This window comes from Acomys minous, assembly GCF_964271855.1.
Source record: "Acomys minous genome assembly, chromosome: 20".
Classification (NCBI taxonomy): domain Eukaryota; kingdom Metazoa; phylum Chordata; class Mammalia; order Rodentia; family Muridae; genus Acomys; species Acomys minous.
The window spans coordinates 24,854,235-24,878,938 of NC_140502.1; the positions used below are offsets into that span (position 1 = coordinate 24,854,235).

General features: G+C 54.3%; 1 protein-coding gene across 1 annotated transcript in view; it reads right to left on the reverse strand.

Annotated features, from left to right (window-relative positions):
- RYR1 (ryanodine receptor 1) overlaps positions 1-24,704 on the reverse strand; it is a 158,425-nt gene that overhangs the window by 86,172 nt on the left and 47,549 nt on the right. Inside the window, 17 exon segments of the mRNA XM_084770567.1 lie at positions 369-501; positions 599-713; positions 1,972-2,245; positions 3,162-3,308; positions 6,810-6,921; positions 7,351-7,551; positions 7,869-8,138; positions 10,936-11,548; positions 13,001-13,227; positions 13,325-13,411; positions 16,399-16,564; positions 17,131-17,291; positions 18,169-18,301; positions 20,404-20,798; positions 22,448-22,656; positions 22,763-22,937; positions 24,238-24,440. Of these exon segments, the coding sequence (XP_084626693.1) occupies positions 369-501; positions 599-713; positions 1,972-2,245; positions 3,162-3,308; positions 6,810-6,921; positions 7,351-7,551; positions 7,869-8,138; positions 10,936-11,548; positions 13,001-13,227; positions 13,325-13,411; positions 16,399-16,564; positions 17,131-17,291; positions 18,169-18,301; positions 20,404-20,798; positions 22,448-22,656; positions 22,763-22,937; positions 24,238-24,440 (3,621 nt within the window).

Sequence of the window (24,704 nt, forward strand, 5' to 3'; positions counted from 1 at the left end):
GTGGGTGCTGGGGCTCGAACTCTGACCCTCCGGATGGAACAATACACACTCTTAGCCACTGAGCAATCTCTCCGGCCCTTCCCCAGTCTTGATGGTGCCACCTCCTCTGGGAAGCCCTATCTGACCACCTCTTCTTGAAACGGGCTGAGTGCCTCAGCCGGTTGGCGCTTTCCGAATCCCAGCTCTGGGGGGTGGGGGGGGCGGGGCCTCTGGGTTAATGGGGTCTAAGACTGAGCTTTACTCCTTCGCTACCCTGTGAGCTGTGGGGCCGGCCAAGGTTGTCTGAGCCACTCTGTGTCCTGACTTGGGTTTCTGAGACAGAGTCTCGCGAGGCCCAGGATGACTTCCCAGGCTGCCGGGCTTCTCACCCAGGCCGATGCCGCTGTTCTCCAGCAGGTAGCTCAGGTGGTCAAACATGGAGCGCTGGTTCTGCCGGCTGATCCGGCAAAAGTAGCAGAGGAACCGGCAGCAGCTTGTCACCATCTTGGGGAAGCGGATCTCCTGCGGGGAGAGGGCAGGGAAGGCCAGTGGTGAGTGCCTGCCCTCGGCGCCCCCGCCCCTCCCCCACCCCTCCCACCCCCGCAGCCTGACCCCTGACCTTCGACTCGCCACCCCCGAGGACGTTCACCATGACCTCCATGACGGTCTCGTGCATGCCCAGCGCTCTCATGAGGTTTGGGTGCTGGTAGAAGACTTTGTTATTCATGATGTTCCTTGGGGCAGACAGAATGGGTGGGGTTAGCACAGATGGGGGTGGGGTGGGGGTGGGGTGAGGGGGTGCATCCGGCATCCAGGGAGAGCCACAGTCACCATGGCGACAACATCCATACTCTCTATGCACCTTTGGCAGATGTAAATTCATCCATCCTTTTTTTTTTTTTTAATTTTTTTTTTATTTCGTTTTAGTTAGGTTTTGAGACCAGATCTCACTCTGATAGCCCAGGCTGGCCTGGAACTGTGTAGCCCAGGATGGCTTAGAATTCACAATTAATCCCCCTGTTCCAGATGACAGGTGGGAGCCACCACCTAGCTCTTCACTCATGCTTCTACCCACTCTGGGAGGCAGAAATTATAATTATGGGATGCCACAGACAAGGAAAAGGAGGTCTGGATCCGAGGTGAGCTCCTCTAAGGTGGGGATCTTTGCCAGCACTCCCAAATGTCGGGCGAACGAGGGCCCAGCTTAAATACAAACAGAGCTTAAATGACCCAGGCACATTGGCCAGGATGCTCAATACTATCAGGACTTCACATTATTCAAAACAGTTTTTAAATTTTATTTTTATGTCTGTGTATATGTGTGCCGCTGCAGAAGTTCATGTGTGTGTACCCCGTGTGCATGCAGGCGCTAGAGTTGTGAGCTGCCCGATGTGGGTGCTGGGATTGAACCCGGGTCCTCTGGAAGAGCAGTGCGTAATTTTAACTACTGAGCCAATCTCTCCAGTCCCTATTTTTGTGGTAAGAAATTTGTGTTATGTATGTATGTATGTATGTATGTATGTATGTATGTATGTATGTATGTATCTATTTATGTGTTTTGTGAGGGAGGTACACACATCCCATAGACAGTTTGCTGGAGTTGGTTCTCTCTAATATTTATCATTCTGAGACGCTGTCTCACTATGTGGCCCAGGCGGGTCTAGAACTTCCTGCGTAACCCAGGGTGACCCGGAACTCAAGACCTTCCCGCCTCAGCTCTCTCGAGTGCTGGGAGGGCAAGGCCCGAGATAACCACCCCAACCTTGTAAGCCTATGACATCAGCACCCAGCCCCGAGGCCCCGCCCCCTCTCTGCGGGGTACGCGTGGCCTTTCCCTTTGTCACCTTGGAGGGCTGTAAGCGCAGACGCAGAGGCGCCAAGAGACACGCAGTGAGCGGGAGCTTCCGAGGGAGGATTAGCCATTGGGGCAAAGGGGACCATGGGAAGGGACAGTGCAGCCCCTGGGCAGCCTGGCTGGGGAGAAACGCTCACCCGATACTCTGGATCATAAGGTTCTCCTCCTGGGGACCCATCTGCACAATGAGCAGCGAGCGGATCTGGCCCAGGCACTCCAGCAGGCTCATGGTGTCCTCCACCGAGGAGGGAGAGATGGTGTAGGCCCGGGGCAGGGCGCGCAGCAGCTCGCCGAGGCCATCGTACTGACGGTGCAGAAGGCTGAACATGGCGCGGACCAGCTCCGGGCTCTGAACGAAGTCCTCCTGGGCCCAGCGCACCACAGTGTGGGACACCAGCTCCTGCAAGGACTCTGGGGGAAAGGTTGGGACACTAGGCTGCATCTCTGAACCAGGGGGGTGGGGGGAGAGGAATCCTGTCACCACTGCCCTGTCTTCCACTTGCATGGATCGAGATAATTTTCCTATTGTTCCCAAGAACCGATCTCTTCCTCCTCCCTCCCCTCCCTCCCCTGGCTTCTGCAGCCACAGCCAGGCTGCTGTGTCCTACATCTTTAATCCCAGTGCTCAGGGGGCAGAGGCAGGAGGGTTTCTGCCAGTTTGAGGCCACACTACTTTACATAGTTAAGTCCCAAGTCTACATAATAAACATCTCAAAACAAACAAACAGGCCTGGAGAGGCGGCTCAGAGGTTAAGAGTGCCACCTGCTCGTCCAGAGGTCCTGAGTTTAATTCCCAGAAACCACATGGTGGCTCGTAACCATCTACGGTGAGATCTGGCGCCCTCTTCTGGCCAGTAGGTATACATGCAGGTAAAGCACTCATACACATTTAATCAATCAACTAACCAACCAATCAAAACAACAACAATAAAAGGACAAACCCTAAAAACCAAAAACAAAACACTGTAGGATCAAACCTGTACCAGCTTTGGAGACTCCATCTCGGGTGTGCCTAACACACAGCCGTGCACCGCGACACCCAACACTGACCACACTTTTCTAACTCCTCACATAAATCATCTCACCACGAGAGAAAACGAAACGAGGACCACGAGGAAAGAGAAGCCGCTGTGGTGCTGCACCTGTCACCACCCCAGGCTGGATGCCCCTCTGCTCCGGTGGGTGACACCGCCACGTGGTCAGCCACAGCCCGGACATCTGCACCACATCTCCACCACCCTTTGCCTTCCCCTTCCCGCTCTCCATGCTCCCAGAGCTTCTAGCAGCCCGCCCCACCCGTCTTCACCCCCGTGTCCCCAGCCCTCACGAGGTTTGTGCTCCTCGGCTGCCGGCTCCTCCTCAGGCTCCTCCTCTTTCTTCTTCACCAGCCGGACTTTCTCCAAAAGGCTCATCAGGCGGCTGCCCAGAGTGGTCTCCTCCTCCGGCTCCTCTTCCTCCCCTTCCAGCTGGATTCCTGGAGGTGGTCAAGAGGGTGTGGGACGACTCCTGTGCTTGCTTGTTCGGCTGATCATACATCATCCATCATCCATCCATCCATCATCCATCCATCATCCATCCATCATCCATCCATCCATCCTCCATCTGTCCATCCATCCATCATCTATCCATCCATCAATCATCCATCCATCATCCATCCATCATCCATCCATCAATCATCCATCCATCCATCATCTATCCATCATCCATCCATCCATCCTCCATCTGTCCATCCATCCATCATCTATCCATCCATCAATCATCCATCCATCATCCATCCATCATCCATCCATCAATCATCCATCCATCCATCATCCATCCATCATCCATCCATCAATCATCCATCCATCATCCATCCATCCATCATCCATCCATCATCCATCCATCCATCATCCATCCATCAATCATCCATCCATCATCCATCCATCCATCATCCATCATCCATCCATCCATCATCCATCCATCCATCCATCATCCATCCGTCCATCATCCATCCGTCCATCAATCATCCATCCATCATCCATCCATCCATCAATCATCCATCCATCAATCATCCATCATCCATCCATCATCCATCCATCAATCCATCATCCATCCATCCACCATCCATCCATCCATCATCCATCCATCATCCATCCGTCCATCATCCATCCGTCCATCAATCATCCATCCATCATCCATCCATCATCCATCATCCATCCGTCCATCAATCATCCATCCATCATCCATCCATCCATCATCCATCCATCATCCATCCATCTGTCCATCCATCATCCATCATCCATCCATCAATCATCCATCCATCATCCATCCATCAATCATCCATCCATCATCCATCTATCATCCATCCATCCATCATCCATCCATCCATCATCCATCAATCATCCATCCATCATCCATCCATCCATCATCCATCCATCCATCAATCATCCATCCATCAATCATCCATCATCCATCCATCCATCATCCATCCATCCATCATCCATCCATCCATCATCCATCCATCCATCATCCATCCATCCATCAATCATCCATCCACCAATCATCCATCAATCATCCATCCATCATCCATCCATCCATCATCCATCCATCCATCATCCATCTATCATCCATCCATCCATCATCCATCCATCATCCATCCATCCATCAATCATCCATCCATCATCCATCCATCCATCATCCATCCATCCATCATCCATCCATCCATCATCCATCCATCATCCATCCATCCATCCATCATCCATCCATCCATCCACCCATCCATCATCCATCCATCATCCATCCATCATCCATCCATCCATCAATCATCCATCCATCCATCCATCATCCATCATCCATCCATCATCCATCCATCATCCATCCATCATCCATCATCCATCCATCATCCATCATCCATCATCCATCCATCATCCATCCATCCGTCCATCCATCCCTCATCCATCCATCAATCATCCATCCATCATCCATCCGTCCATCCCATCCATCCATCCATCCATCATTCGTTGGTTCGTTCATGCACACATGCAATCATTTGTCTCTTTCTCTCCCGGGCATGGTCTCTGGGAAGTTTTCATCCTCCTCTTCCTACGACCAGGAGTCAACTCATTCAGTCACTCTATGGAGGAAGGCTCTAGGTCAGCTTAGATTTCCACTGCTCAGCCGGGCAGTGGTGGCACATGCCTTTAATCCCAGCACTTGGGGAGGCAGAGGCAGGGGGTTCGCTGTGAGTTTGAGGCCAGCCTGGTCTACAAAGCGAGTCCAGGACAGTCAAGGCTACACAGAGAGACCCTGTCTAGAAAAAAAAAAAAAAAAGAATTCCGCCGCCCAAGTGATGGGATGACAGATGTGTGCTGATGTGCCCAGCTATGCTTATTTTTATTAATTTGAGGAGAAAAAAGAACGGTTGGCTCTGTGAGACAGGAGGATCCTGTAGACCAAATTGGCCTTGAACTAGCTATGTAGCCCAGGCTAGCCTCAAACTTGTAGCGATCCTCCTGCCTCAGTCTCCTGAGAATTGGCATAAGCCACATTCCCAGAAGTATTTGTCTTTTGAATCAACTCTTGCAAATATGTTCAAAGAACAGAAAAGAACGAAGAGAGTGTCCAAAGAATTTAAAGAAGTATGCTGCCAATGGGACATACATTAGAAATAATAATAATAATAATAATAATAATAATAATAATAATAATAACAACAACAACAATAATAAACATTTTTATTTTAATATTTTAAACATTTAATATTTAAATATTTAATATTAAATTTAAATTATTATTATTATTATTATTATTATTATTATTATTATTATTATTATTAAATTGTGTGTGTGTGTGTGTGTGTGTGTGTGAGAGTTTTGAGACAGGGTCTCACTGTCCTGGCACTTGATATGTAGACCAGGCTGGCCTCAAATTAACAGAAGTCTTTCTGCCTTTGTCTCCTAAGTGCTAGAATTAAATGCATGTGCCACCACACTGGGCTCAGTAGAGAATACTAATAAGAAGGTAAGTGTTATAGAAAGAACCCCGTAGAAAGGTATAGAGCTGGGTGTGTTGGCGCACACCTGTCGTCCTAGCACGCAGCAGGTGGAAGCAGGGGATTGGGAAATCAAGGTCATCCTTGGCTACACGTCCAGTTCACGGTCAGGCTGTTTTACATGAGAACTGGACTTAGAAAAAAAAAATAACAACACCAACACATAATGGGCTGGAGAGATGGCTCAGAAGTTAAGAGCACTAGCTGCTCTTCCAGAGGTCCCATGTTCAGTTCACAGCAGCCACATGTGTGTAACTTCTGTTCCAGGAGATCCAACACCCTCACACAGATGTTCATGCAGTCAAAATACCAATGTACATAAAATAAAAATAAACAAACACATTATTTTTAAAAACATAACAACCACACAATTGCTAAACAAATATATATATTTTTTTAATTTAGAAGGGAAAATATAATAACTGAAAAAAATTTTTTTGGTTTTTTGAGACAGGGTCTCTCTGTGTAGCCCTGGCTGTCCCGGACTCGCTTAGTAGACCAGGCTGGCCTCAAACTCACAGCGATCCTCCTGCCTCTGCCTCCTGAGTGCTGGGATTAAAGGTGTGCGCCATACGCCACCACGCCTGGCCCGAGATTTATTTCTTTTTATTTTACTCTTGTGAATGTTTTGCCTGCATATGTGTCTGTGCACCATGTGTCTGCCCATAATGGCAAAAAAAAAAAAAAAAAAAAAAAAAAAAAAAAAAAAAACCCTGTTGGATATTCTGAAACTGGAGGTTACAGATGGATGTGAGCCGCCATGTGGGTGCTGGGAATCAAACTCAGGTCCTCAGGAAGAACAGCCACTGCTCTTAACTGCTGAGCCATCTCTCCAGCCCCTACACGGGTGTTTTAAGATCAGGAAACCTTACTGACACGTCAGGAGAGATAGCGAAATAAAGTATTTAAGGGAGGGAGGAGGGCTCTCTGAATTTCTGTCCTTACCACAGTGTGCCAGCAGGTCTTGGTGAAAGTTAACCAAATCCTGTCGGATCTCTTCGGGGAGAGGGCAATCTTCTTCGTCCGCCCCATTTTTGAATTGCAATAGCATGTTGATCTAGACAATAAACACTCGATTAAAGGCCTTTGGCTTCAGATCAGGATCAAAGGTCACAGGTCCAACTACAAGTCTCTAAGATTATGACCCTCAACTGTGAGTCAGTAAAGAATGCTTGAGGGGGGCCGGGTGGTGGTGGCACATGCGCCTTTAGTGCCAGCACTAGGGAGAGGCAGAGGCAGGTGGATGGCTGTGAGTTCGAGGCCAGCCTGGTCTACAAAGTGAGTCCAGGATAGCCAAGGCTACACAGGGAAACCCTATCTCGAAAAAGCAAAATAAATAAATAAATAAATACATAAATAAATAAAGCCTAAGGGACTAAGCAGAGGGTAGATACTGGGCATGCTCCATGTCGGGCGAGCAGCAGTGACCAGGGTTGATCAGTTGGGACTGAGGAGGGCTGAGGTTGGGGTTAGAGGCTCAGCCGACCTGCTCCTGGGGCGGAGAGCGGAACTCCCGGGTGCGCCTCGCAGTCTCGGCCGCACTCATGGTGAACGCCTTCATGAGGAGGCCGTAGCGCCCGCGCTGGTTGCCCTGGAGCTTGTCCACGTAGCACTCTGCGAAGGCCGCCAGGGACTCCACGCGGTGCTGCAGCTCTTGGTCGCAGAAATACTCCAGGAGGTGGCACATCTAAGGGAGGACAGCCAGGCAGCAGGAGGGACGCTGGCGAGACCCTTCAGTGCCTGCCTTGCCCCCTCCATCGCCCTGCCCAGCATCCAACCTCATGGGCTGCTGGGGTCGTGGAGTCAGCCTCCGCCATGGACCCCCCTCGGGGGAAATCAGAGCCATCACTCCAAGCCAGATCCACCCCCACTGCCATTTCCACTGGACACCAGAATAGATGTCCCTGAGCCCAGACCGATGGAGGCTGAAAGATGGGGGGCGGACGGTGGGGCGGAGGGGTGGGGGGTGGGGCGGGGGGCGCGGGGGAGGGGAACCCAGCCCACCTGTAGCTTCACAGACTCTGGCAGCTTCATCTGGAGTAGGCCTTCCTCCAGCCCTTCCTTCTCCTCTTCCGCCGCCTCCTCCCCCCTTTCCTCTTCTTTTTCCTCATCTTCCTTCTCGTGTGCCTCTTCCTCCTCGTCCTCCTCTTTCTCCTCCTCGTCTTCCTCTTCCTCCTCCTCCTCCTCCTCTACCCCTTCCTCCTCGGCGAAGACTTCAGGCTCAATCATCTTCAGGATCTGCTTCACGTCCTCGTCGCTGAAGACACCCATCACCTGCGGGACAAGGTCTGAGTCCTTCCTTCCCCATGGCCCCAGAAGACTTCATGATCTCGCCCCAGCCCCACTCTCTGGACCAGCTTCTCCTGCACATGCCAAGACCACCTCAGCCTAGGCTGATACAGCTCCTCCCACCGGCTGATATGGCCCCTCCCACTGGCTGATACGGCTCCTCCCACTGGCTGATATGGCCCCTCCCACTGGCTGATACAGCTCCTCCCACTAGCTGATTTGGCTCTTCCCGCCGGCTGATACAGCTCCTCCCACCGGCTGATGTGGCTCCTCCCATTGGCTGATACGGCTCCTCCCACTGGCTGATATGGCCCCTCCTACTGGCTGATGTGGCCCCTCCCATTGGCTGATAGGCTCCTCCCACCGGCTGATACGGCTCCTCCCACTGGCTGATATGGCCCCTCCCACTGGCTGATTTGGCTCCTCCCACCGGCTGAAATGGCTCCTCCCATTGGCCGATACGGTTCCTCCCACCAGCTGATATGGCCCCTCCCATGGACTGATAAGGCTCCTCCCACCGGCTGATACGGCTCCTCCCATTGGCTGATACAGCTCCTCCCACTAGCTGATTTGGCTCCTCCCACCGGCTGATACAGCTCCTCCCACCGGCTGAAATGGCTCCTCCCATTGGCTGATACAGTTCCTCCCACCAGCTGATATGGCCCCTCCTACCAGCTGATATGGCTCCTCCCACCGGCTGATACGGCCCCTCCCACTGGCTGACAAGGCTCCTCCCACTGGCTGATACGGCTCCTCCCACTGGCTGACACAGCTCCTCCCACCGGCTGATATGGCTCCTCCCACAGGCCGAATGCCATCCCCATCTTGCTCCCCCAGTACCGTGGAATTTGAGCTGGATACGACCAAGATACACCATATATATCTTTATGAACTTGTCAAAGAAAAATATCAAAATTTCCCTAACCCTCCCCGCAGTCTCCCCACCCTTCCCCGTCCTCAGCCATGTCTCGCTCACGCGGCCCAGACCACATCATCGCGGACATAAGCGGCTCTCCCTGCGCAGGTGAGCGCCCGTCCTCGCGAGCCTGGACACGGGTGACTCGGGGCCAGCCACGCCCGCCCTGACAGAGGCCACCCGGTCCCGGCGCACAGCGGCTCAGCGGTCACAGGGTGGTGCTGACAGACTGGGGTACGGGAGGGAAGACTGGGGGCCCGAGGAGCTGGTGGAGGCCTGGCTGGCTGGGTGAACTGACAGACGGAATTACAGGGCGTTGAGGGGGAGCTGAGCGTACGGTAGAGGCATGGAGGACGTGGTGGAGGGAGAGATGGCAGGAGAAGGAAGTAAGGATACACAGCAAGCTGTGCGTGGGCGGTGTGGGGGTGAACAAGAATGGCCCGGTAGGCTCATCACTTTGCACCCTTGGTCTCCAGTTGATAAATTGTTTGCGAAGGATCAGGAGGTGCGGCTTATTGGGGGCGTGGCCTTCCTGGGGGAGGTGTGGCCTTGTTGAGGGAGGCGTGGCCTTCCTGGGAAAGGCGTGGCCTTGTTGAGGGAGGCATGGCCTTGTTGGGGAGGTATGGCCTTCCTGGGGAGGTGTGGCCTTGTTGGGGGAGGCGTGGCCTTGTTGGAGAGGTGTGGTCTTCCTGGGGGAGGTGTGGCCTTGTTGGGGAGGTATGGCCTTCCTGGGGGAGGTGTGGCCTTCCTGGGGGAGGTGTGGCCTTGTTAGGGGAGGTGTGGCCTTGTTGGGGGAGGCGTGGCCTTGTTGGGGAGGTATGGCCTTCCTGGGGGAGGTGTGGCCTTCCTGGGGAGGTGTGGCCTTGTTAGGGGAGGTGTGGCCTTGTTGAGGGAGGCGTGGCCTTGTTGTGGAGGTATGGCCTTCCTGGGGGAGGTGTGGCCTTGTTGGGGGAGGCGTGGCCTTGTTGGAGAGGTGTGGCCTTCCTGGGGGAGGTGTGGCCTTCCTGGGGAAGGTGTGGCCTTGTTAGGGGAGGCGTGGCCTTGTTGGGGAGGCGTGGCCTTGTTAGGGCAGGTGTGGCCTTGTTGAAGGAAGTGTGGCTTTGTTGGGGGTGGTGTGGCCTTTCTGAGGGCAAGCGGAAACGGATGCACTATCGGCTGGGCATTCACAGGTGAAAGGCAGGCCTTATAGACTATACGGAAGGAACACATATCAATGAATCAATCAATACATAGGCATATGAGAGAGGGACATGGGGTCCTGTCTGAAGGAACGCCAGCCGAGATGGGTGACTGCTGCGTGGAAAACGGGTAGGTGGGTGGGTGGATGGATAGGCGGGCGGACAGGAAAACAGAAAGCTGGAGCCACTTGTGGGTGAGAAGATGAAGTTGTGTATAACTGAGTGGGGAGGTGGTGGATGGAGGGACGGATGATTGGGCCGGTGAGGGAAGTGGGCGGGGGACGAGGAAGATATTGAGGACATATGAATAGAAGATAGGTGACTGGGGGCTGGAGAGATGGCTCAGAGGTTAAGAGCACTGTCTGCTCTTCCAGAGGTCCTGGGTTCAATTCCCAGCACCCACATGGTGGCTCACAGCCATCTATAGTGAGATCTGGCGCCCTCTTCTGGCCTGCAGGTGTACATGCAGGCAGAGCACTGTATACATAATAATAAATAAATCTTTTAAAAAAAGAGGTGACTGGACTAAAGGAAGAATGGATGATAAACAGGTAGATGACGGATAAACTGAAAGGTGGATGGAGAGGGACGGGACTGTGCTAACAGGTGGGGGGTTGATAACACCGAAGATGGACGCAGAACTTCGAATGAGGACGAATGGGGGAGCAAAGCCGGAGGGAGCCCTTACCAGGAGGGTGGACACTAGCTTGAGTACGGGCACGAACTGGAACTCCACGGAGCCCCCGACGGGGTCACGAGCATGCTGCCCTCCGTCCCGGACGGCTTCGCCCAACATTCTCAGCGCCTTGTCTCGCAGAGCCTCTAGAGGGATGGCGGGGCTGAGGCGGGCAGGAGCCTCCGTGGCCCCAACAGCTGGCAAGGCGGCCACAAAACACGGGGGCGAGAAATGGTGCGGGGGCCTCAGGGAGGTCGTGACTCCTACGCCGGGCAGACCGTGGCGGCGGGGCCCGTCTTCCTCGCTCCGCCCCGGCGGGAAGAGCGTGATGGCGCGCGTCTCCGGCGTGAGGGGCACGATGTACTCGGACAGCATGGAGCGCCGGCTGCGGCAGGCGCTTTCCAGGTGGATGCTGATGAGGAGGTCGTAGTAGCCCGCGCGCAGGGGCCCCGGCAGGTGCGCGTCCTCCAGGGCGTGCAGCAGCTGCGCCTGGTCCACGTGGCTGCACAGGGCATGAGCCACGCGGTTGTTGCCCAGGGCGCACACTGAGCGGTAGAGCGAGAGCGTGTGCGAGTGGAAGCGCTGCAGGTCCAGCCGCTCCGACAGCTCCAGGATGTCCATGCACCTGCGGCAGACATTAGGGCGCCACAGTCAGGGGCAGCGGCGGCAGCGGTGGGGGGAGGGGGGGGCAGAGACCTCAGAGAGGCTCCGGTGGGGAATTGGTGGCTCTAGCTAGGAATCTCAATGTCCCAAAGGATCAGGCTCCAATGGGGGGACGGGGGGGGGGGGGGGAGAAGGAGGCAGGGAGGTGGGGGCGCTGGCTCTGGATCCAGGAGCCTTTTCGAGGTGCTGCTTGGGTTCCTCCCACCTTGCACTTGGGGTTTCTGAAACAGTCTTAAGACTCTGGAGTTTTTAGATGTGGACGGAGACGTTCCAGATAGGGTTTGAGGTCTCTCTGGCAAGTTCCAGAAACCCTGGTTATATTTGAGTGGGCCAGGCTGAGGAACTTAAGGAGAATGTGCCGGAAGTGGTAGGAGACGGGAGGAGGAAAATCAAGGAAGTTCAAGGCCACCTCCAGCTATATAGCCAATTCAGGGCTAGCCTGGGCTACGTGAGACCTTCCCTCAAGACAAAAACCTTGGAAGGGAGACGCCCCCCCCCCCCATCTCAAGGTGATAATAACGTTTTGTTTTGTTTTCTGAGACAGGGTTTCTCTGTGTGGCCTTGGCTGTCCTGGACTCGCTTTGTAGACCAGGGTGGCCTCGAACTCACAGAGATCCGCCTGCCTCTGTCTCCCCGAGTGCTGGGATTACAGGCGTGCACCACCACCGCCTGGCTATAACTTTTAAAATATTTTAAGACCTAGAGCTATGGCCTGCTGGTAGAACACCTGCCTAGCGCGTAGGAAGCCCTACGTTCAAATCTCTAGCATTGCAGACAAAAAAATTTGTGAGACATCTATGATCTCAGTGTGTCGGGGTGCTCTGGAGTGGGTTCCGGATCTCCATGAGACATGCCTGAAGTCTCACAGTGGCCCTGGAACACGTCCAGTCCTTTCTGGGCAATGTCTGGGTTGGGGCGGGGTTCGATCATTATCTGGGCGCTCTGAGACAGATGTATGACTCTATAATGTGGTCTGGGGTCCCTGGACTCCCCAGATATGAATATGAGGCTCACTGGCATGGGTCTAGAAGCCCCTGGGGGACCATCTGAGGAGGCTGGTGCTGAGTCAGGGTACCCTGATTTCTTTCTTTCTGTCTTTTTTTGCCTCCCTCTTTGTTTGTTTTTGTTTTTTTGTTTTTGGGGGGGAGTTTTTTGTTTGTTTGTTTGTTTGTTTGTTTCCCGAGACAGGGTCTCTCTGTCTAGCCCTGGCTGTCGTGGACTCGCTTTGTAGACCAGGCTGGCCTCGAACTCACAGCGATCCTCCTGCCTCTGCCTCCTGAGTGCTGGGATTAAAGGCACATGCGCCACCACGCCCAGCCAGGGTCCCCGCTGTAAGACCGGAGGTTCCTAGGATCCTGTGGAGGAGCCCTGGGGTTGTAGTTGGGAGAGCCACTGAGCCACGCAGGGCCCTGACCTGTTCTCCTCTGGGATGTGCAGCGCCATCATCGTGAGCGGCTCCTGGCACTGCACAGCCCAGCCAAGCCGCTCTCCAGCACGCCGTGTGTCCACGTGGAGGAAGTGGTTGGGCATTCGGCTCCAGGAGACGGGCATCAGCATCTGCACCTCCAGCCTTGGCGGGCACTGTGGGGCTGGGTTCTTGCGCTCGCTCAGGAACATGGCAGCTGACAGCGGCATGATGTTCTACGGGTTGGGAAGAAAGGACGGGGTCAGGAAACCATCGACCGCCCAGCCGTGCACGGGTACCCACAGCCCGCTCCCTTCCATCCTGCCTCCTTGCCTTCTGCTTCCCCAACTCAAACTGGACCACGTTCTGGTTGGTGGGCAGGACAAAGACAGCAGGAAATAGCTTCGTGTTGGGTTCCACCTGGCGAGGGGGAAGGGGTCAAGGCGTGAGAGAGGGCGCAGCGAGGCCTCTGCCGTGGCCCAATTTTGTAGATCCACACTTGGGCGCTGGAGGCCGCAGTGGCTAGGGGTGAGCCTTGGGTGGGGCCACCCTGATGCAGATGGGCCAAGCATCACCTCCTTTGGAGCGACCTGTCAGCTACATCTTTGTGCTACATCTTTGGTCCCTCAAGGAGTGCCTTTCCTTGCTCACTCGTCAGAAGCCACCACGCACCCTGACTGGCCTCCTCTGTCCATCCTAGTGGAACCCACCCTCCAAAGCCTCCCTGTCTCCCAAAGAACACTGGTGGGGAACAGCCTTGCCAGAGCCAAACTGCACCCATAGATCCAACCATTAGTTCACAGGAAACGCACAAGAAAAGCATTTAAGAGCCGGGCTGTGGTGGCGCTCACCTTTCATCCCAGCACTCGGGAGGCAGAGGCAGGAGAATCGCTGTGAGTTCGAGGCCAGCCTGGTCTAGAGAGTGAGTCCAGGACAGCCATGGCTACACAGAGAGACCCTGTCTGGAAAAACCAAAACAAACAAACAAACAACCCCCCCACCCCGAAAAAAAGAAAGAAAAAGAAAAGCATTAAGATGACAACCAGAGGCCGTAGCTCTCCAGGGGTTAACCTGCACAAAAATCTCTCAAAATCTCAATAAAATACAGAATCCCAGCAGGTCTGAGAAGGAGCCCAAGACTCCGGGGATCTAACAAAATCCCCGATGGTGATGGAGCAAGAACCACACTGTGTAATGAGCAAAGTGCGATGGCACAGGCAGCCTGCTTCCCTCACCAAACAGCTAACAGCAGAGGGAGGGTGGGAGAGGGGACGGAGAAGGAAGGAGACAGCGCGCGCACAAACGGTGTGTAACACACACACACACACACACACTGTAATCTCAGCACTTGGGAGGCGGAGGCAGAAGGATCAGGAGTTCAGGGCCACCCTGGGCTAACATGGACCAACCTAAGCTACACAAGACCCTGTCTTTAGCTGGGCACGGTGGCGCAGGCCTGTAATCCAAGCACTCGGGAGGCAGAGGCAGGTGGATCGCTGTGAGTTCGAGGCCAGCCTGGTCCACAAAGTGAGTCCAGGACAGCCAGGGCTACACAGAGAAACCCTGTCTCGAAATAAACAAATAAATAAATAATAAAAAGACTCTGTCTTTAAAAAAAAAAAAGGATGGAGAAAGGGCACTATCTGAAGTGATTTAAAGAGCATAGGAACTCCTTAAAAGATACCGCTCTCCTGAGACTCTGACCAAACAAGGACTTTTTTTTTCTTTTTCTTTTCCTTTTTCCTTTCTTTCTTTCTTTTTCTTTTTCTTTTTCTTTTTTTCTTTTTTTTTTTGAGATAACCAGAGAACTTTGAACACAAAGTAGATTATTTGACGAGAGTCAGGAACAGCCAGGAACTTTTTTTTTTTCTCTTTTCAGCGATAGCGGTATTGTGGCTCTCTGCCTTTTAAAAATAATCTTTGTCTTTTAAAGAGATGAAACTATATGGTGTCGGTAATTTTCCTTCAGAGTCCTCCAGTGGGAGGGGGAAGTGGGCGTAGAGATGCCGTGCGGCTGGCTCTGAGTGGGCGGCAGTCGGAGCCGGCAATGAGGGCCCCGTGGCTCCTGACTGCTCCTCTGCTCCTGGGTGTCTCTCTGACGTTCTCCGTTTAAAACAAAGCCTTGCACGCTGAGCATGGTGACACAGGCCTGGGAGAGGGCCAGGAGCTGAGGCCATCCGTAGCTGCACTACAATGGTGAGTTCAAGGCCAACCTGGGCTGCATAAGATTCTTGTCTCATAAGATGATAAAACAGGGACGGGAGAGAAGATGGCTCAGTGGAAAGATCACTTGTTGCTTTTGCTGACAACCAAGGTTCCGTTTCCCCAGCAACCACTTGGCAGCTCACAACCACAGGTCACTCCAGTCCCAGGGCATCTGTTGCCTTCGACCTCCATGGGCACCAGGCATGCACACGGTACATTTACACACATGCAGGCAAAACACCCATATATGTCTTTAAAACACACACACACACACACACACACACACACACACACACACACACACACCCTGTAATATCAGCACTCCAGAGGCGGGGGCAGAAGGATCAGGAGTTCAGGGCCATCCTGGGCTAACATGGACCAGCCTAAGTTACACAAGACCCTGTCTTTAGCCGGGAGGTGGTGGCGCATCTTTAAAATAAATAAATAGATCTTGCAATGAGGAACTCCACTTAAAGGTACCTCAAAAATTAAAATAAATAAATAAATAAATAAATAAATAAAATATTTTCGCAAAGACCACTTTAGATGGGCAAAAAGACAGGTAGGTTGGGCATACACGTGGCAAAGTTATAGTGGAGTTTGGTGATGAGCTTGTGAACAAGGAGTTACTGTACAATTTCTTCAGTATCTCTGTACACCAAAATACATGTGAAAATAATAATAATAATAATAATAATAATAATAATAATAATAATAATAATAGCTGGGCAGTGGTGGCACACGCCTTTAATCCCAGCACTCGGGAGGCAGAGGCAGGTAGATCATTGTGAGTTCGAGGCCAGCCTAGTGTACAAAGTGAGTCCAGGACAGCCAAGGCTACACAGAGAGACCCTGTCTCGAAAAACCAAAAAAAATAAACAAAAACAAATATATATATATATATATATATATATATATATATATATAAAACCCACTTGAAGATCTTGGCCCATCCTGTGCTAATTGGTGAGGATTGGTGTCACACAGTCCATGAAGAAGTCTACAGACCTCTCCTCAATGCCAAGGCTGTGGTGCCTCCTCCATTCTGGGCATATGTTTAATGAAAGGCTCAACTAGACAGTCTGGGAAATGCGCCTGTGTTCTCTCTCTCCGGGGTCTGACCTGAGGGGCTACTCTAAAGGATCCTTCTGGAACGCTGGGAAATGCCGACGCTGCTGTCAGGAGCGAGGGGCTGGGCTCACCTGGAAGAAGGTGTTGCTTTCTTTGCCGTTGGCCGTGAACGTCATCAAGCCAGTGGCCAGATCCACCAGGCAGCCAATGACAAGGTCCGTGTGGCTGATCCGGCCTTGCTGTCCAGGACTCACAAAATCTCCTCCCCACACCATGTAGCAGTTGCTACATTTGAGGCTGGAAAAGGCAGGCGTGGTTACGGCACACAACCTCAGTCCGGGAACCCTGGAAGCCTCCTGTCCCATGACCTCAGAACCCCACTCCCAAACACCCACCACCTGCAGACCGAGCACGGAAACCCCTCACCCCAGACCCCGATGACCCAGAGCCAGACTCCGTAGGTTAGTGTGCACGCCCTGGGAAGAGGAGTCAGGGGAATAGGGGAAGAGAAAGGAGAAATCAGAGCGGGCGTCAGAAAAGGTGGAGGGGGAAAGTGGAAGGTGATGAAATAGAAAAAAGGGAATAAAAGAAAATAGAGTGGTGCCACCGATTTGACCAAGGAAGGAAGGAAGGAAGAAAAAAAGAAAAAAGAAAGAGAGGCTTCTGAAGTGGATGCCATGATTTCTCTTGTTCCAGGAGGTCCTCAGGAACCCCAGCCAGGCAGCCCCAAAGCTGGTGGCTGGAGCCCTGATCCTACCCATGCCAACCCCCGACCTGCGCGCGGCACCTCCGCCTGGGCACGGCACCCCCACCTGCACACAACCACCCCACCTGCACACGGCACCCCCACCCTGCCCCAGCACCTGCTGTGGACGTTGCCTTGTTCGTCCCCCATCGTCACCGTCACCGCCCGGACCTTGCTGATGTCGAAGCTCATGTCGTGTTGATGGTAGTCAGGAGTGACCCAGCCCACCCACACGCAGCTGGGCTCCTGACCCGCGAAGACCCTCACGGAGTAATAGTACTGGGGGCACAGAGAGAGGACGGGGGATCAGCAGGGAAAATGGCCGTTCTCCGGGCTCTAAACCCACGTCACAGATTCCAGGCACTTCTGGGAGTTTAATGCAAAGTCACTAGATAAGAAACCCCCTGTATCTCTAAGTGTGTTAGTGTGCCTATTCATGCTTTCCAAAATTGGGGGACCCCTTGGGAATATCTGGTGGCACCCCTACACATGGCTCCTTCTTCGAACAAAGCAAAGCAATAAAATAGCTCACAATAATAGCTTGCTGCTCTAGGTAAGTTCCTACGCCCCCTCCCCCTCCCCGTCCCCCACCCCCTCCCCCGCCCCCGCCCCCTCCCTGTCCCCCCACCCCCTCCCCCTCCCCCTCCCCCACCTCCACCCACACCCCCATCCCTCTCTCTCTCTTCGTTTTTTGAGACAATATTTCTCTGCGTAGCCTTGGCTGTCCTGGACTCGCTTTGTAGACCAGGCTGGCCTCGAACTCACAGCGATCCTCCTGCCTCTGCCTCCCAAGCGCTGGGACTAAAGGCGTGCACCACCACCGCCCGGCTGATAACTCCCAGGAATACATGAGAGGGGTCATTGTGAAATTCACGTATTGGACTTAAATAGTTGATCCCAGATATCGATCTACATTGGCTTTACCCTCTGGACCTTGGGGTCCCTATGAGTTATATGAGTTCGCCTCAAAGCTTCACTGACCCACCCCGACCCCCACCCGCTTCAGGCCACTAACGCATCTGCGTGTGTTGCATTCCCACCCTCTGGAGGGTGCAGGGCTATCTCGAATATAACGGGGACATCCCTGAATTGGAACTCTTGGATTTCCCTGTCATGCCGAGGGGTCCCCCCGAATTTGAGGGCTCTGGGCGCACACCGTGGTAGTGTTGAGGATAATCTCGGGGTCATCGCGGTTGTCAGCTGGTACCACATCTCGAGGGAGCCGGGGGAGAGCGGGGGTGCTGGGAGGCTGAGTCAACATGGCGACCTTCTTGGCTTTGAATAAGAACCTGGCGGTCAGAGGAGAGCCTGCCGTGAGGTGCGGCTCCTGCGCCCAGCCCCTGCGCTCCCGCCCCGGCCACCATGCCGCCATGTCTGTCCTGCTTAGACCCTTCCCTCTAACTTCACGTAGCCTGACCGGCCCAGGCCGGACTATTCTGGAAGGTGCTGCGTGCTGGGCTTGTGGGTGCTGGGCCGCTCCTGGTTAAAGAGGACAACCGATAGTTGTGTGTGGCTGTGCGCAAGAACTGGGCGGTGAGACAAGAGGGTTAGGGGTTCAAGGCCGCCCTCAGCTTTACGGCAAGTTCAAGGCCAGCCTGGGCTATAAAAACAAAAACAAAGCAAAGCGGACAAACAGGAGGAAGTATTGGGAAGACACAGTGGTTCCCCTAAATCAACATTATCCATTGTGTAATATTTGTTTAGTGTGTGTGCGAGAGAGAGAGAGAGAGAGAGAGAGAGAGAGAGAGAGAGAATGCATATTCATGTTGGTGTACGTGTGTGTACAGGTGCATATGCATGTGTGTGCATGCATGTAGAGTCCAGAGGACAACCCTTAGGTGTCCACAGGAGGTGACACCCACCTTGTTTTATGAGACAGTATCTTTGGTTGGCACGGAGCTCACCTGAGTAAGCTAGGCTGCCTAGCCAGTGAACCCCAGCAACCTGCCTGTCTCCACCCCACCCCAGCCCCAGCCCTGGGGCTACAAGCATGTGTTACCACCCCCTTTTTGTGGGTTCTGGGGGGGGGACCAAACTGAAGGCTCATGCTTTCGAGGTAAGCATTTTGCTGACTGGATCACCCTCCCAGAACTGTTTGGTTTTGTGAGTGCGTGCATGCGTGCATGCGTGTGTGCGCGTGCCTGCAGATTGATGTTGTTTGTTGGTTTTTGAGACAGGCAGGCTCTCACTATATGGTCCAGACTGGTCTGGGATTCAGCGAGAGAACAGCCTGCCTGCCTCTGCCCTCCACGTGCTAAGATTACAGGCGAAGTCACCATGCCAGGCTGGCAAGTTCTCACTGTATAGCACTGTCTTATGCACTGCAAGGTGTGTGGAATCTTCCGGCAACAGCCACCTCGAACACTCCAGTTTGCAAACAACCTCCAAGGGACAGTCTGTATTGAGTTGAAAACCACTGCCGTAAGCGGGGAAAGCAGACTTTCTTTCAGTCTGGAACAGGGTTTCTCCGTGTGGCCCTGGCTGTCCTGGACTCACTTTGCAGACCAGGCAGGCCTCGAACTCACAGAGATCCGCCTGCCTCTGCCTCCCGAGTGCTGGGATTAGAAGCATGCGCCATCACGCCTGGCATCAACCCAGTACCTTCTGAGGGCCTTCTTTGAAGATAGTTCAGTTTTGCTGTTTGTTGGGCTTGTGTTATGGTTGTCTGGACATGGTGTTTCGCTATGGAGCCCTGGCTGACCCGGAACTCACTACACAGACCAGGCTGCCCTAGAAGTCATAGAGACCCAACTCCCTCTGCCTCCCACGCGCGAGGATAAAGTCATGCACCACTCTATCTAGCTCAAGTGAGTTTTGGGGGCCGCATTGAAGACACCAAATGGACCCCCAACTTAGAAGGACCACTCTGTGTCTACTGAGGTGGGGCTCAGTAAACTCCAACAGGATTAGAAGCTAATGACGTTCACCGAGCACCTTGGGGCCCACCAGTTCCTCAGGGAGTACAGTATTCTCCGTGCTGTGCGGTAGAGTTCTCCGATTTCTTTTCTTTTCTTTTTTGTTTGTTTGTTTGTTTGTTTAATACATGGTTTCTCTGTGTAGCCCTGGCTGTCCTGGACTCGCTCTGTAGACCAGGCTGGCCTCGAACTCACAGCGATCCCCCTGCCTCTGCCTCCCGAGCGCTGGGATTAAAGGCGCGTGCGCCTCTGCCGCGCAGCTAGAGTTCGCCAGTTTCATTCCCTGGTGGAAGTGACAGCATCGCTGGGCGATAAAAGCCCTCACCTGAGACAAGACCTCTCAGTGCTCTGACCTCACTTAGCACAACTGGGCCCCCTTGGAGTGCAACGGAGGCTTCTTAAATTATCGAGGTTGCATAACTGGGGATCCCGAAACAGACCCCGAGCCCGCAACTCCAGCCCCAGTCTTGACTCACCCTCTCTTCTTGTTCTTCTCGGTGGTGGCATCTTTCTCGTTCTCTGCTCTCGCGGGCTGGGCCTCTCCCCCGGCCTGGGCAGTGCCTCCGGGTGCCCCTTCCTTGGCAGTTCCGTCCTTGCCCCCCTCAGCCTCTCCCCAGCCTCCAGCTGAGCGGCGCAGGTTTTCATAGTCCGGATCCGGCTCTGCTGCCCGGGCCTCGTCTTCAGCAGGCGGCTGCAGGCCAGGAGATGCCAGGGGTGTGGCCCCCGCGGTGCAGCGGAAGTGCTGGTGGAACTGGACCGGAAGGCTTAGCCGGAGAAACAGCATCTCCACCAGACTGTTCTGTGAGCCCCAGGTGCGGTGCGTCAGGCGCAGGCAGGGAGGTGTGTCCACGGTGCCATCCATGCGGGCCACCTTGCGGGGAGGAAGGGAGGGTGCACTGAGCCAGGCTTGTGAGCTGGGCCAGGCCGCTGGGCCTAAACATGGTTACTACGTGTAAAAACACGGGTCAAGCCTGTGTATGAATGATCTAAAATGACGTAGTGGGGCTTTGGCTGTGGAGAGCTGTCAGCCGCTGTCAAACTCTGAGCCTTATAAAGAGTAACAGCAGCTGGGCATGGTGGCGCACGCCTTTAATCCCAGCACACAGGAGGCAGAGGCAGGCGGATCGCTGTGAGTTCGAGGCCAGCCTGGTCTACAAAGCGAGTCCAGGACAGCCAAGGCTACACAGAGAAACCCTGTCTTGAAAAACCAAAAGAGAGAGCGCTCAGTTGGAGGAATTTTCAGAATCTACTTATGCATTCCAGAGTGCAACCTCCCACATATGAGTTCAGCGTGTAACCCTACCCATGCAGCCATCTATCTGTGTTCCTACATACGTACAAACATACATTTCACGCCCATCTGTACACCACCACCCTCCTATGCATCCGTTTACCACCCGCCTGCCCACGCAAAACCGACCCACCCATCCATACACCATCCACCTGTCCATACCACAAATATCTCAGAAGCTCCTACTGTGTTCCAGGCCCTGGTCTAGGAGCTAGAAATACCCCAGTAGCACAACGAGGAGGGGGCTACCTTCCTGGGATCCCAAGGGGAACCTCTGCAGAGAGACCAGCTCATACAGGTCAGAGTTAGAAAGGCTCCGAAGAGCCAGGCATGGAGGCACATGCCTTTAATCAGTGAGGGGCTGGGGCGTGGCTCAGTGGTAGAGCCCCTGCCTAGAATCCCCCAGTGAGGGGCTGGGGTGTGGCTCAGTGGTAGAGCCCCTGCCTAGAATCCCCCAGTGAGGGGCTGGGGGTGTGGCTCAGTGGTAGAGCCCCTGCCTAGAATCCCCCAGTGAGGGGCTGGGGCGTGGCTCAGCGGTAGAGCCCCTGCCTAGAATCCTCCAGTGAGGGGCTGGGGGTGTGGCTCAGTGGTAGAGCCCCTGCCTAGAATCCCCCAGTGAGGGGCTGGGGCGTGGCTCAGTGGTAGAGCCCCTGCCTAGAGTCCCCCAGTGAGGGGCTGGGGTGTGGCTCAGTGGTAGAGCCCCTGCCTAGAATCCTCCAGTGAGGGGCTGGGGTGTGGCTCAGTGGTAGAGCCCCTGCCTAGAATCCCCCAGTGAGGGGCTGGGGTGTGGCTCAGTGGTAGAGCCTCTGCCTAGAATCCCCCAGTGAGGGGCTGGGGCGTGGCTCAGTGGTAGAGCCCCTGCCTAGAATCCCCCAGTGAAGGGCTGGGGGTGTGGCTCAGTGGTAGAGCCCCTGCCTAGAATCCCCCAGTGAGGGGCTGGGGCGTGGCTCAGTGGTAGAGCCCCTGCCTAGAATCCCCCAGTGAGGGGCTGGGGTGTGGCTCAGCGGCAGTGCCCCTGCCTAGAATCCCCCAGTGAGGGGCTGGGGCATGGCTCAGTGGTAGAGCCCCTGCCTAGCATGTGAAATGCCCGAGGTTCAATTCCCTGGAATGACCACAAAAGAGAAAGAAGATATGCTATCTAGCGTGCATCACTGCCTGTGTCTGGGCCTCAGCACCACAGAATAATAATAATCCTGTGAGTGGGTTTGGGAAGGGGGGTCAGTTCTTACCTCATAGTGGGGGTGCTCAAGGGGCACAGGCTCAAACTGAGGAAGGCTCTTGCTAAACCAGGTGGTCACCGGGCGCTGCATGTTGATGGCAAACGGCTCGAAGCCTTCCTGGAGTCCGCAGATGGCAAAGAACCTCAGGGAGCTGACATCCTGGCCCAGGTTCAGGTGACCCACCTGACCAAGCCCCAAGCTGCACACCGGCAGGAAGCCTGAGGGACAGCGACAGTGGACGGCGTGAGTAGGGGGATGGCGCCGGGGTGCGGGGCATCCACGGTGGAGGACAGGAGAACAGGTAACCGACGTCTCAGCTCTCACCGTCCCCGATCTCGATGTCGCGGAAGGCCGTTTCCGAGCCCGAGTCGGACATGAGCACCTCTCCGTTGAGGGTGAAGATGATGTTGTTCTCTGTGAGGTCGATCATGCAGCCGACGACGTCCCCGGACTGCCAGGGGCGCCCAAACGGCTCACTGCCCAGGTGCCAGCGCTGGCCCTGTGTGAGGGGGAACCCCCAGGAACGCAGGACGCAGACACACACACACACATACAAAGAAGACACACATAGCATTAAGCTCAGGGCAGGTGAGGCAGAAGGTCACCCAAAGCACCCTCTCATCTTCCTCAAAACTGCATCCGTGAACCTTGAAACCACCTTCACTGTTCCCCGCCCCATTCCTGCTGCCCGGCAAAGCCTATCAGAACCCTCCACCCAGACCCGCAGGTTCCCGCTGCCCAGCAGAGCCTATCAGAACCCTCCACCCAGACCCGCAGGTTCCCGCTGCCCGGCAGAGCCTATCAGAACCCTCCACCCAGACCCGCAGGTTCCCATGGTAATGTGGATGGGGGATGAGTGAGAAGCTTGGTACAGGGCTGGACCGGGAAAAGGGATGCGCAGCTCAGAGCCCTCTCTGCTTGATTGCGGAAAGAAAGAAAACGCGAGGAGATGCGAGTATAAACAAACGGCAGTCGGATGGGACGGGTGGGATGAATGGAGGGACAGACAGACAGACAGACAGACAGACAGACAGACAGACAGACAGGAAGTTGGATGCTGCTGGATTTGTTGAGAGGTGCGCCTGTAACTCTGGCATTCAGTAGACTGGGGCAGGAGGTCTGTGAGTTTGAGGCCAGCCTGGGCTAAATAGCAAGTTCCAAGCTAGCCTGGGACATTCAAGACCCTGTCTTCAAAAAGAAAAAAAGGAGGAGGAGGAGGAGAAGGAGGGCTGGAGAGACGGCTCAGAGGTTAAGAGCACTGGCTGCTCTTCCAAAGGTCCTGAGTTCAATTCCCAGCACCCACATGGTGGCTCACAGCCATCTATAGTGAGATCTGGCGCCCTCTTCTGCCCTGCAGGTGTACATGCAGGCAAAGCACTATATATATATATATATATATATAAAATAAATAAATCTTAAAAAAAAAAGGCCGGGCATGGTGGCGCACACCTTTAATCCCAGCACTCGGGAGGCAGAGGCAGGTGAATCGCTGTGAGTTCGAGGCCAGCCTGGTCTACATTGTGAGTCTAGGACAGCCAAGGCTACACAGAGAGACCCTGTCTCGAAAAACAAACAAACAAACAAAATGCATGGATGGACAATGTTGAGTAGTATGGATGGATGATGGACAGACAGATGGACGGACGGATGGATGGACGGATGGACAGATGGGTGAATGAGTGGATAAACAGCACGGCAGATGCATGCATCAATGGACAAGGAGGCACAAACAGAGTCAGAACGTGTAACTAGGAGAAACCGCAGGGCCCGACAGCGCGGGGCCCAGTATGGCGACGCACCCGGTGCCCATTGAAGACATAGGCCAGGTCGTCAGCCCCCAGCTCCACGTCGGGTCTCAGCTCAGGCCGCGCCCAGCCCACTCGCATCTCTCCCGTGGTGACCGCTTCGAACTCGAAGTACCAGCGGCCGCTCTGCACTGCGTAGGACTTCTCTGCCCGGAAGATGCGGGCCCGGTCCCCACGAGACTGGCTGTCCACCTGACCTGCAGGGAGGGCCGGGTACAGTGAGAGAGGCTGGGCCGGAAGTGGAGATCGCAAGATATCAACCAGAGACGAGAGAGAAACCAGAAACAGGGAGGCTCGTCACTTCCCAAGGTCTCTGTTAAAAGATCGGGAATGTGGCTTGGTGGTGGCGGCGCACGCCTGTAATCCCAGCACTCGGGAGGCAGAGGCAGGTGGATTGCTGTGAGTTCGAGGCCAGCCTGGTCTACAAAGCGAGTCCAGGACAGCCAAGGCTACACAGAGAG